The sequence below is a fragment of the Temnothorax nylanderi genome, unplaced genomic scaffold (assembly GCF_030848795.1).
Source record: "Temnothorax nylanderi isolate EJ_2023f unplaced genomic scaffold, tnyl_v1.0 TNYL_tig1299_pilon, whole genome shotgun sequence".
Classification (NCBI taxonomy): Eukaryota; Metazoa; Arthropoda; class Insecta; order Hymenoptera; family Formicidae; genus Temnothorax; species Temnothorax nylanderi.
In genome coordinates this window covers 4,016-17,091 of record NW_027250361.1, presented here as the reverse complement: position 1 = coordinate 17,091, position 13,076 = coordinate 4,016, and the positions used below count along the sequence as shown (strand labels likewise).

General features: G+C 48.3%; 3 protein-coding genes across 3 annotated transcripts; all 3 read right to left on the bottom strand.

The window, feature by feature from the left end:
• Positions 1-328: 328 nt before the first annotated feature.
• On the bottom strand, positions 329-5,109 carry LOC139787148 (uncharacterized). The gene is made up of 3 exons (XM_071726236.1): positions 4,084-5,109; positions 1,470-3,959; positions 329-1,036 (listed from the first exon to the last, which is right to left on the bottom strand). Exons 1-3 carry the CDS (start codon positions 5,107-5,109, stop codon positions 329-331), a joined length of 4,224 nt encoding a protein of 1,407 aa, XP_071582337.1.
• A 2,330-nt stretch (positions 5,110-7,439) lies between these two features.
• On the bottom strand, positions 7,440-11,147 carry LOC139787147 (uncharacterized). Its single transcript, XM_071726235.1, has one exon. It carries the CDS (start codon positions 11,145-11,147, stop codon positions 7,440-7,442), a length of 3,708 nt encoding a protein of 1,235 aa, XP_071582336.1.
• A 217-nt stretch (positions 11,148-11,364) lies between these two features.
• On the bottom strand, positions 11,365-12,588 carry LOC139787146 (uncharacterized). Its single transcript, XM_071726234.1, has one exon. The coding sequence runs from the start codon at positions 12,586-12,588 to the stop codon at positions 11,365-11,367; it is 1,224 nt and encodes a 407-aa protein (XP_071582335.1).
• Between the last annotated feature and the right edge of the window lie 488 nt (positions 12,589-13,076).

Below are 13,076 nucleotides of genomic sequence, written 5' to 3'. Positions count from 1 at the left end.
AGCTCCGCTTTCCCTCGGAAATACGCGGCGCGGTGTTGATGATGAATGGTTCGCGCAGTATCGCTCGGATGGCGCCGTCGATCCCTTTTGTGGATCTTCGGGACACGCAAAATAACGGCACATACCGCCCGCCTCGGATTTACTATCCGATAAAGTTATGCTTGCCGCCCGCCATAAGGGGCACGGTTTTGAAGGATGCGAGTAAAGTGACATGACGCGATTTCACAATTATATGCAACTTATTGTCTAACGCAGGAACTTATAATCTAACATAATTTGTAAACGCAATTTATACACTATATACAAGCTTGATAAGGACTTTCAAATGTCATCCAGCTGATGTAGGGGGATCGTCATTGTCAGTGGTTAGATCCACCGGCAAAAAGCATATTTTGGCGAGGACACGCTTGTATGTAGAGCGTGCAGTTTTAACTGTGACCACCCGCGTTAACCCATCGTCACCAGGATGACATTCAATGATGCGTCCTAACTCCCAATTGCACGGAGGTGCCATGGGATTTCGCAAAAGTACCAGGCGTCCCACCCGCGCCAAATCCTGAATGTCGCGCCATTTCGGACGTTGTTGCAACGTATGCAGATAATCGTGTGACCACGTTTTCCAAAAGCTGTCACGCATTTGACTCAGGAGTTGCCATCGGGTGAGACGCGTTTCCTTTTCATTGAGCAATGAAGGCTCCGGAAAACTAGTGAGCGTGGACCCGATCAACCAATGCCCGGGAGTCAATGCGGAACAGTCGTCGTAGTTGTCGGACATCGGCGCTATTGGGCGGGAATTTAGACAAGCTTCGACTTTGCACAATAATGTACTCATCTCTTCAAACGTGAGAGTATGAGCACCGATTACTCGTTTCAGGTGGTATTTTACCCTTCGCACGCTAGCTTCCCAGAGCCCTCCAAAATGAGGAGCTGACGGAGGAATGAAATGCCATTTGACTCCCTGAGCGGCTAGTTTGTTGATTACGTTAGGATCGCTCGTGGCAGCGCGCCACGCTACAGCTAATTCGCGTTGTGCGCCCTGAAAGTTTGTCGCGTTGTCGGAGTACATATCGCTAGGGATTCCGCGGCGAGCACAAAAGCGATCGAATGCGGAGACAAAGGCTGGAGTCGAACAATCGCTCACCAACTCGAGGTGTATAGCTTTGACTGTCATGCATACGAAGACCGCTATATACGCCTTCCGAGACTTGTGCCCTCGACCAGGGTTAGTCCGTATTTGAATCGGTCCCGCGTAATCGATGCCGCAATGCAAGAATGCTCGAGTGACTCGAGTGACAAAAATCGCGCGCGGAATTAATTTCTTCCGGAAGAAGAAAGGAGCTCGTGACTTCGCGCTTTCGTGTTTGTTGAACGAACCGGAGTACGTACGCGGTCACCCGGAGCAACTTTGTCCACGAGGAGAAACGAGTGCTCAGCTCCCACTCGTCTAGAGACGGAAGGAGGTGGCTCACCACACTGGTTCGCTCTTCTAGAGGTGAGACGGAAGGATGGAGGAATTGTGGCTGTGGCCATTGATCTTGAGCCATTTGAAGCCAGACTGGACCATTCCACCAGAGAGGCAAGTCCAACATTTTGGAGGGAGGAGTGCCTCTTGACGCGAGATCCGCGGGATTTTGTTCTGAGGGAACGTGACGCCATATCGCATCCGGGACGAGTTGTTGCACTTCGTGCACTCGATTGGCCACGAAGACCTTCCATCGCGATGGAGATTGCGTAATCCAGGCTAACACGACTTTAGCATCTATCCAACCGTAGCACGCGATTTTTGGTAATTCGAGAGCTGATCGCACGAAAGCGATCAATCGCGCCAGCAATAATGCTGCTAACAGTTCTAATCGCGGGACAGTCATTGGCTTGAGCGGTGCCACCTTTGATTTAGCAGTTAGTAGCGTGACTTGAATAGATCCGTCAATTTTTATAATTCTCAAATACACGACCGCGCCGTAGGCGGAGGTCGACGCGTCCGCGAATCCATGAATCTCGGCGGTGAACGTGTCCGAACCGTATTCGGTCCACCTTGGAATCGAGATCTCCCGCACTAACTTTAATTGCGAATGATACGTCCGCCATCTTATTAGAAAGTCGTCAGGAACGACGTCATCCCAATTACATTTTATCAACCATAGTTGTTGCATCAGGATTTTGGCGGTTATGACCATCGGAGTTAGCCATCCCAAGGGGTCAAAGATTTTGGCAATGGTTGAAAAAATCGCGCGTTTTGTCTCCGGAACGGAAGAAATCGTGACTTCAAACTGAAATGCATCCGCGCTGGGATTCCATTTAATCCCCAGAACTTTGACATGATCGTCCGCGCAAAGAGGTTTTGACTGTGCGAGCCCGTGATCCGTCGGGTCTATGCCGGCCAGGAGTGAGACGCGGTTGCTTGCCCATTTCCGAAGTTTAAATCCCGCGTTACCCAACAAGCCGATTAGTTGTTCTCTTGTTTGTCGCGCGAGAGGTTCATCATCGGCACCAAAGACACAATCGTCTACGTAGGTGCGTCGAAGAATGACCGAGACGGCCAATGGAAATTTCGCGACTTCGTCCTTCGCGGCTTGTTTTAAGGAGCAAAGGGCCAAAAACGGGGCGCATGCTGTCCCATACGTTACGGTGAGCATTATATATGCTTCAATCGGGGCGGCGGGATGCGGACGCCACAAAATTCTTTGATAATTGACATCGCGTGAATCTACTAGAATTTGTCTATACATTTTTGCGATGTCGGCCGTAAATACGAACCGGAATTGTCGCCATTGCAAAATTACTGCTGCCAAGTCCGTCTGCAATTTCGGGCCGACCAGGAGATGGTCGTTCAAGGATACACCGTTTGACGTCGGTTGGGAAGCGTTAAAGACGACTCGTAAGTGCGATGTAGCACTGTGTTCGCGCATGACCGCATGATGCGGTATGTAGACTGTCTGCGGATTGGAACTTTCGGATGGGGGAGCTTTGACCATGTGGCCCAATCGTTCGTATTCTCGCAGGAACTCGTTGTACTCTTTCGCGATCTCCGGTTGTGATTTTAAGCGAGATTCGAGACGCAAATACAGGGAACGAGCTATTGATTTTGATTCACCTATATCGATGGGTGGATCTGTTTTAAATGGAAGTCGGACTATGTACTGCCCATTCGGAGCTCGAGTGTGCGTGGATATGAAGTGTTCTTCACACCGGTGTTCTTCCGGGGAGAGGAATGTTTGTCGCGGAAGCTCCTCTATTTCCCAGAAACGTTTCAACTGATTATTGAGTTCCGTGAGCACTGTACAGTGGTGAATCCGTATCGACGCGCTGTCCGACCGTGATCGCGACGGCATGGGACCCGAGAGAACCCACCCGAAGATGGAGTTCTGAGCGACGGGCTCATTGGGACCGCGAGCGCACACGCCCGGCAACAAGATCGCGCCGTACAAATCCGCGCCTATAATGACATCAATTTGATCCGAGCTGGTCGGATCTCCGTCGGCTAGTTCAAGCTGACGGATATACGACAAGTGAGTCACTGTTTCCGCTCGTTGTGGTATGTAATTGGTGAGCGATTTTAAGACCAGTGCCGTAACGGGCAATGACGGTTCCGCCCCGTCGCGAGGAGATACTTCGATTTGAGCAGCATATTTTGCCGTGGCGGCGGTGTTCCCGATTCCCGTTATTGAAACGGATACGCGCTCGCGCGACAATCGCAACCGCTGCGCTAATCTCTCGGTTATGAGAGTTGTTACCGACCCTTGGTCCAACAACGCGCGAACGACATCGGTTCGACCGTTCGAGCCATTCACCCGGATCCACGCAGTAGCTAACAATATGCTCGTTTTCGAAAAACTTGTTTTGGAGAGCAAGTGAGAGTTGATTGTTGTGGATTCGTCAACCTTCGACTCGTTAGACTCAGGTGAATCCTCGACGGTCGTGTCTTTATTCGAACTATCGTGAAGCAGCGTATGATGCTTCTGTTAACACTGTCGACAGGTATGTTTACTTGGGCACGCATTCCGAGCGTGTTTGGTACTCAGACAGTTGAAGCAGCAATTGAATTTCTTAACTAGCTCTCGCCGCTGAGAGCAGGCCTTTTGCCGAGAGTCCGGACAAAAAGTGCGTCTTTTGACACAGGGGACACTTAGCTGAATTCGCATTCGTTGTATGACTTTGAACGGACGTCGAGTTTTGTTTACTGCCTTTTGGCGACGGCAAGACTGGTAGAATGTTCTCGAACGCACGTATTCGCGCAGCGAGGAATTGTTCTAGTTGTTCGTACGAGGGATATTCCAACGTGTCTCCCAACTGCAATTCCCACGCCTTTCTCGTGACTTTGTCAAATTTTTGGACAATTAAGTACACTAGTATATCGTCCCATGTGTCAACTGAACGCCCGAGATTTCGCAACGCTTGAACCGCGACGTTCGCTCTATCACGCAACGCAGTGAGGGCGGTTGCGGAGTCGATATTAGCTTGGGGAAGCGTGTGAAGAGCATGAATGTGCTCGTGCACTAACCGGCGTTGATTATCGTAGCGAACAGTGAGGAGGTTCCACGCGACCTTGAAATTCGCGTCGGTCAGTGCAAGATTCTGAATGACGGCTCTGGCGTCACCCTTTACACAGGAGTGCAAATATTGCATGCGATTCACATTTGCCAAGTCGGCGTTGCCGATTACTAACGATTTGAATTGATCGCGAAACGCTTTCCACTCGCTAAATTCGCCGGAGAATGTCGGAAGATTTATACGCGGGAGTTGAAATGTTGACCGCGGCGAAATGCTGTGATGTTTTTGGCTTACGGGTGATGATTCACAAGACGGCAGCGTCGGCTCCAACTGACTCTGCCACTCGGCCATGTAGTCGGAAGCGGTGAGGTACTTCGTCTCGCATGCAGAAAAGTGATCCTCGGTGAAGTATTTATCTGTCTCGATAAACTCCGTCGTGGCGGCCGCAAGGATCCGTCCATGTAATTGCTCACAGCGAGCAAAGGCTTCCTTCAATGTCTGCAGTCGGTTGCGTACGATTCCGTACGTGAAATTGGCCTTCCTAAGTTTTTTGAAATTGTCCAAGGCTCGCTCGATTGAGCGGATTAGGACTTGTTGCTGCGCCATTAGTTCGTCCATGATTTGAACGTCGTCCACGCCCTTTGGTTTTGGTGTAGTGGTCGGACGACGCCGGTTGCACGTTCTTGCCAGGCAAATTTCTTGTGCCGCTTGTCTCGTATGCACGCTCCGATCCGGCTCGAAGGACCACAAAATGTTGATTGATGTGCTGATTATCCCGAGAGGGATGCGGAGTGCAGGGATCGGACGTGTATTAACTCGACACAGGTATCGCCGTCACAAGAACTCGTCTTTATTTCTTTTCACAATCGCTGAGAACGTATCGCTGTTCGTACGCAAAGCTTGCGTGGGAGACGCTCGAACGCGACGACCGTGCTTTCGCGGTCGGACGATAGTGACTCCGGTTTGGCAACGCGGAGTAATAGTCGACCGGCTCGAGTCACTGTCAGAATCGTTCTGTCGTTTCGGAGCACAGCAATGACGACTACTGGAGCGGCCCGCGATTCCCCGATACGGGCGCTCCTTCCGGATCGCCGCCGAATTCTTCGAGAGTCATCTGTTCGACGCGTGATTAGCTCCGCTTTCCCTCGGAAATACGCGGCGCGGTGTTGATGACGAATGGTTCGCGCAGTATCGCTCGGATGGCGCCGTCGATCCCTTTTGTGGATCTTCGGGACACGCAAAATAACGGCACAATCGTCTTAATGATAATTCAAATTTGGATTTTGAAATCGTACAAAATCTTGAGCATATAATGCGAGAATGTAACGTGTTTGCTCAATCATATCAAATGATGGGTGAAGAATTAGAAAATCAACGACAATTAGAATCTAATCAATTGGGATTACAATTATTATTTAACTTAAGACCAGAAACGGATCGACGTCGATATAATGCCCAAAGAACGAATGAAGTTGCTGCTGATTTCGCTACAACTGCTGATGGAGAAATCCCTGAATCATACGTTGTAGTACGTAATAAGAATACCAAAACTTTGCAAAATATTAGTATCATGAACCCAAATGTTGAGCCATGGATCTATCCATTGTTTTATCCATACGGTACTCAAGGATGGCATTGTCTTTTAAAGAAATTAAATAGTGACAAACGTATAAGTAGAGGGCAATATGTCAAGTATCGCATGGCTATTCGTGATAATTTTAATATTTTTTTATTAGGACGACGCTTATTCCAACAATGGCTTGTAGACAATTATGTAAGAATAGAAAGAGACAGAACGGAATATTGCAAGACTCATCAAAAAGAGTTGCGTTCTGAAACATATCAAGGTTTAATAGATTATATGGAAAATATGGTAAACAATTTAAATGGACGTATTGGAAAAATGGTTATACTTCCTTCTACGTTTATCGGCTCACCACGTAATATGTTTCAAAATTACCAAGATGCAATTTCACTTGTTGTTAAATTTGGTAAACCAGATCTTTTTGTCACAATAATGACCTGTAATCCAAAATGGCGTGAAATTACAGAAAATCTTTTGCCTGGTCAACAAGCTTATGATAGACCTGATATTTGTGCTCGCGTTTTTAATATTAAAAAAGATTATCTTATATAGATGTGATTGTTAAACAAAAATTTTTTGGTAAGGTAGCAGCATATGTATATGTTATTGTTAAATCTTCTCCTGCGGGCTTGTCCCCCGAGAGAAGTTCTGCAGGCTGGATCGCCCTCTGCGCGTGTTCACCGGCGTGGTCTTCGGGAACGGCGTGGTCAAGACAACGTGTCTTTGGTTTTAATTATTGTTTATTGCACCTTTCGTCGCTAGCACCACTACCGAACTTACATTCCTTGCTCGGTAATGCAACAATACAAGAGGTTACTTTTACCCGTCGAGGGGACTGTGCTCGTCATACGTCGGAACACAGATCGCAACTGAACTCGCACGCACCCGTTCGTGCAGAGAAGGTCGGAGACCGCACGCGATTGGTTGAGCGATAGTAGGGACGCGCACGGGATTGGCTGATCGATGATCGCAGTGCATTGGGTCACCGCTAGGGAATTGCAGATCGCGGGAGTTTACTCGATTCGAAACACATAATACGCAACAACGCCGCCCCCCTTGAAGGGTTCGCCTTCAACGTATTATGCTAGAAAGACATAACGTTCAAACGAGAGTCAACATGTGGTGAATCTACTGGTCGAAAAGGTGTGTTGGAATTGACTTCGCGCGAGCTTAAACTAAATGACTAATCAATTTGTACTGACGATTAAATATGCAGTCCTTACATCTAAACGCAACATATAAAAATTAATTAATGCGCGACACTTAAAGATAAGAGGATAATTAAACAACAAAAAGGTGAAAATGTGTGATCATAATTCGGTAAAGTAAATCACAATAAAAAGAGGAACTGAAAATTTGGTGGCTACGCGGGTAATATTGCCAGTTTGGCAAGAGGCCTAACATACGTGCCCTTGCTCGTCTTGACAGTGGCCGAGCGCGCCACGCCGTCGGATCCGGTGTGTATCTCCTGTACTCGTCCGATGGGCCATTGCAGGGGTGCGGTCGCTTGCTGTTTTATTATGACTAATTGCCCAGTCTTTAGCTGCTCACCCTTGGCCGTCTTCCACTTATTCTTCTGCTGGAGGGTGTTGAGATACTCGTGACTCCATCTGCGCCAAAAGTGCTGACGCATTTGCTCAATTACTTGCCAACGCAATAACTTGTTTACATTAGTATCATTTAAATCCGAGGCAGGAAAACTATTCAACGGTGCCCCGATCAGAAAGTGTCCTGGACTTAAGTAATTCATGTCATTAGGGTCCGAACTTAATTGCGTGATAGGACGCGAATTCAAAATTGCTTCAATTTCGCATAAAACGGTTTGCATCTCCTCGAAAGTTAAATGCGAGCCACCCACTATGCGTGCGAGGTGGAATTTAACAGACTTAACCGCAGCCTCCCATAAACCGCCGAAATGAGGAGCGTTAGGAAGAATAAAGCTCCATTCAGTTTTTTGTTCGCGCAGGAAATGCTCTATGGGAACTCGCGCGTCGTCGGTCTTTAAGAAATCATATAATTCTTTTATTTGCCTTTGTGCACCTACAAAATTTGTTGCGTTATCGGAATAGATCCGTTCTGGTTTACCTCTACGCGAAATGAGCCTCTTGAGAGCGGCGATGAATGAGTCGGTGGTAAAGTCACTAACGAGCTCTAAATGCACCGCCTTGGTAGCGAAACATACGAAGACAGAAATGTACGCCTTATGATTTCGTGAGTTACGACGCTTACCCTCCCGTAGTATTACCGGACCGGCATAATCCACTCCGCAATGCGTAAACGCCCGTGATACCGTAACGCGACTCTCGGGCAAGGAGCCCATCAATGCCTCAGAAGAGATAGGTTTTACCTTAAAACATGTGACACATTTAGCTATCATTTTCCGCGTGGCTGACCTCAACGAGAGCGGCCAAAATCGTTGCCTTACCGCTGCCATAGTGGCCTGTAAACCCGAGTGCATATTGCGCACGTGTTCTAGCTCAATTATACGTTTAGACAACTCGTGATTTCGCGGCAGTACAATCTGATGGCGGGCGTCGAAGGCCAGTGCGGAATTTTTTAATCTTCCGCCTACTCGGATTAGTCGGTCCTCGTCCATGAAAGGGGAAAGACACAGAAGATTGCTAGCTTTGTCAATGTCGCGATGATTGGCTAAAGAATCGTATTCATTTGCGAAGGATTGTTTTTGGATGACTTTACACATTGTGTTTAACGAATGAGTCATTTCTTTGGGTGATACGGCAATGGTTGACGGCTTAGAATTCCTCGGAGCTGAGACTCTAAGGCAATAGGCAATAATGCGACATACTTTGTTCAGATTGGAAAACTTGTTAAGTAGGTCATCGATGATACTAGGATGATGGGGTACGGCAACTGCGCAAATCTTTCTCTGTTCAGGAATCTCGCTTGGCAAGACAAATTTGCTGCTAGGCCATTGGTGTTCGGGTAATTGTAGGAACGGAGGGCCGTGCCACCACATGTGCGAGTGTATTAGCTCGTTAGGAAGCAGTCCTCGTGATAACACATCTGCCGGATTGTCAGAGGACGCAACGTGTCGCCATTGATGTGGTTCGGTTAATCTTTGAATCTCTCCAACACGGTTCGCCACGAAAGTGGTCCATTTGCGGGACGGAGAGGAGATCCAATGTAAGGTTATAGTGGAATCCGACCACAATGTAATAGTTAAATTCAACCGGTTGAATGATGCTTTGATCTTATCGACTGATTGAGCGAGCAATAGTGCTGCTAATAATTCTAGACGGGCAAGAGTCACGGCCTTGAGAGGAGCAACGCGAGACTTAGAGTAAAGCAAGAAAGACTTGTATTCATTTTGTCCTACTTTAATGCGCACGTATACGCATGCGCCGTAAGCGCGCTGGCTGACGTCGCAAAATCCGTGTATTTCGATTTCCTGCTGGTCAGCACAACCCCTGACGCAGCGAGGAATCTGTAGTTGCTTAATATTGGGTAACTGTAGTTTAAACTGCATCCATTTGGTATGCGTATCCTGAGACACTGACTCATCCCAATCAAGACCCGACTGCCAAAGATCCTGTAATATGAGTTTCGCAACTACGATGGTGGGGCCTAACAAACCTAACGGGTCAAATAATTGGGATACCTCGGACAATATTGAACGCTTGGTCACGGGACCGGAGTCGAGGCTGGGTTCATACGAGTATCGGAAGAAATCGCCATCTTGATCCCAGAGAATGCCCAAAATGCGAATATCATTTTCCTTATCGAGCGATACAATCCTTTCGCCGCGACAGCTTACGCCCGATAGCAGTTCGGGGCAATTAGATCCCCACTTGCTGAGTTCAAACGATCCTTCTCTGAGCAACTGTATGGTCTGATCGCGAATCGCGAGAGCTTCTTTAATCGAATCCGCGCCGGTGAGCATATCATCAACATAAAAATCTTGCGTGACGCATAATGAACCGAGGGGATATTCTCGCGCACGTTGCTCTGCGTGATGCTTTATCGTGTTCGTGGCCACAAAGGCGGCCGCCGCGGTTCCGTAGGTGACGACCATTGATTCATATACTTCGATTTTTGAATTATTGTCTTTACGCCAGAAGATTCTGTGCAATCGCGTTTGAGAGGGATGTAGCCGTATTTGGCGATACATTTTTTTTATGTCGGCCACTAGTACGAATTTGTGAATGCGAAAACGCAAAAGTATGGATGCGAGATCTTGTTGAACGACCGGCCCGACAAACATGATGTCGTTTAGGGAGAATCCGGTGTCAGTTTTGCACGAGGCGTTAAATACTACGCGTATTTTAGGGCCCTCGGCCGTTTCTTTAAAAACACAATGGTGAGGTATATAGTAGACGCCCGGTTCATTAGGCGATTGCTCGTTTATTAGCTTCATATGTCCTAACGCGATATACTCCTCCATGAATTCGGAGTAGAGCCCCCTCAAGGCAGGGTCGCGGTCAAACCGTTTTTCCAATGCGCGAAAACGATTTAATGCAATGTTTTTCGAATATCCGAGCCTGTTGATCCAACCTTCTTTTAAAGGCAGTTTAACGACGTATCTGCCTTGCGTATCGCGACGAACAGTATTCAAAAAGTGCCTCTGGCAGTCTTGCTCCTCAACGGTATAATTGTTAGGATTGTTGGAAAAGTCATCCATTCGCCAAAATCGTTGGAGCTGATTATGTAATTCGGCGTTGCTTACGGTAGTGTGAAGAACAACTGCCCTCTGGTCTTGCGCGACGCGTGTGCCCGTCCGACCACCCAGGATCCAACCGAACCTCGTCTTTTGTAGCGCTGGGTGGTTGACTGAGGCCTTGATTTGCCCCACGCATATGAGACTCCAAAAAACTTTCGCGCCGACGAGAATGTCGATATCCGTCGAAACGTTGAAATTAGGATCGGCCAATTGAATGTTTCGTGGTAAATAAAATGCCGATTTTCTCATGTTGAATGCGGGAATGCTGTCGGTTACGCGCTCAGCAACTATGCAATCGAGGGTAACGGAAAACGGATTTAATCGCGACTGTAGTTTTACGTGAACTGCCTCGGTGGAGCGCGTAGCTGTGCCATTTATACCGGAAATAGACATGCTCACGGAACGCGGGGTCAAGCGTAAACTATTGATACACTCCCGAGAAATTAGGTTAACTTGCGATCCCGAATCCAATAGGACGCGACAAGGCCTTTGGGATCCGTCCGCGGCAGAAACGAGAGCCACGACGGTTGATAATAGTACGGAGCTACCATTCGATACGCTTGATGAATGAGCGATTACCGCGTCCGGAACAGCTGGCCCCGAAGGGCCTTTATTGATGGTTTCGTTGCCGCTTGACTCCGCTTGTTCGGACACCGTGCTGCAAGTGCAGCAACGTATTATGTTTACGAGTACAGGTCTTGCAACCCCCAGACGGGCATTTGTTCGAAGTGTGAGCTGTCGACCGTAAGCAATTCAGGCATATTTTACGAGCACGAGCTTCGGCTATCCGTTTAGGAATAGAAAGAGCCAAGAATTGCGGGCATCGATAAATGAGGTGTGCGCCCTGACAATATCCGCATTTCGCGTTAAGTGCACTATTGCATGATGCCTTTTGCTTGGTGGGCGGCTGACGCGAGCTGGCACCGGATGATTTGTAAGTGGCCTCGAGAACGCGGCATCGATGTGTTAGAAAGTCGGAAAACTGCTTTAATGATGGTAACTCTACGCCTTCCAAAGACGACTGCCATTCCCGCGCTGAATTTGTGTCTAGTTTGGAACTGAGAATATAGACCAAGAGATCATCCCACGCATCGGTCGGGCGTTTTAAAGCCTTTAAAGCAAGCACGTGGCGTGCGGCGCCATCCGCGATTTGCCGCAACTCAGATACGTTCTCCTTGGTCATTATTGGCAGGTCAACAATTGCCCTAATATGAGTCTGTACTATCACCCGTTTATTGTCGTACCTTTCTTTGAGAAGATTCCATGCAACCGCGTAATTAGCTTCCGACATTTCTAGTGAACCTATCACCGCATTCGCATCCTCCGAGACTGCGGCTCTCAAGTATTGCAACTTGTGTATGTCGCTAATTGATGTATTCGCGTGTATCATCGAGGTAAATGAGTCGTGAAAGGGAAACCATTCGTCGTATTTTCCCGAAAATTTAGGTAAATCGAGCTTAGGTAATCGAATATTGCACAGGGGTTCCGATACTCCGGAATTGCTTAGCGACGGCCTTGGCGAGGGCGCCGCAACGTGAGGTGAGGCAGAAGAACCTCTTAATAAATCCCGCATCTTAGCCGATAAATCATAATACGCCGCTTCGAAAGCGCCCCTGTCATTGGCCTCGCCCTCATCGAGCATTTCCAGATTTAATTGTACATCGTTGTATTCGTCCCAATGACGCTCTAATTTGTCCTTACGCTCCTCTACTTGAGATATTATCGCTGGCGTAGGGTCGCGAATAGAATCGACATAAGTTTTTATGCGCGTACATGCCGACTTGACTGTCGCACGGCGTTTTTTAAGCACATTGAGATCGGCTTCGGTAGCCATCGTAAAACGAGCTTTCTGATCGGGTAACGCTAAACAGCTTTCTTTACCTTAACAATAATGCGGAGAGCGTTGGCGAGTCGCGGCGGAACACGAGCAGGAAACGATGTGACGTGACTGCCGGTGCCCGTGGCAGGCTATTGGTCGCTGTATGCGGGGGAAGAAGGCGACGCAATATGGCTGCCAATGTCCGTTCCCGCGCGATCCCTCGATGTGTAGCGGGAAGATGGCGGGAAGATGGCGGGAAGATGGCGGGAAGATGGCTGCCGATGCCCGTTGCCTGGCGATTCCTCGCTGTGTGGCGGGATGATCAGCAGCGATGCGTTCGAATAGGCTCTGTCGAGGTCCCCTTGTTGTCTGGTGTCAGCGCCCTGGCGCAGCAGAGCTCGAACGTTGAGGAAAATATGTGCCGCAATGACAACGGCTTGTCGGGATCGCATCGAATGTTTGATGCAATCCGATCTCGACGGGCGGGCTTTGTCGAGCCCTTG

What these genes read in the sequence shown, in the direction of transcription:
- LOC139787147 (XM_071726235.1), bottom strand. Translation starts at nt 11,147, where the DNA reads ATGTCTATTTCCGGTATAAATGGCACAGCTACGCGCTCCACCGAGGCA.
- LOC139787148 (XM_071726236.1), bottom strand. Translation starts at nt 5,109, where the DNA reads ATGGACGAACTAATGGCGCAGCAACAAGTCCTAATCCGCTCAATCGAG. An exon ending in ACTTTTTGTCCGGACTCTCG is followed by an intron (nt 3,960 to 4,083) that starts GCAAAAGGCCTG and finishes CAGTGTTAACAG; the next exon opens with AAGCATCATACGCTGCTTCA. An exon ending in TAGAAGAGCGAACCAGTGTG is followed by an intron (nt 1,037 to 1,469) that starts GTGAGCCACCTC and finishes ACAAACTTTCAG; the next exon opens with GGCGCACAACGCGAATTAGC.
- LOC139787146 (XM_071726234.1), bottom strand. Translation starts at nt 12,588, where the DNA reads ATGGCTACCGAAGCCGATCTCAATGTGCTTAAAAAACGCCGTGCGACA.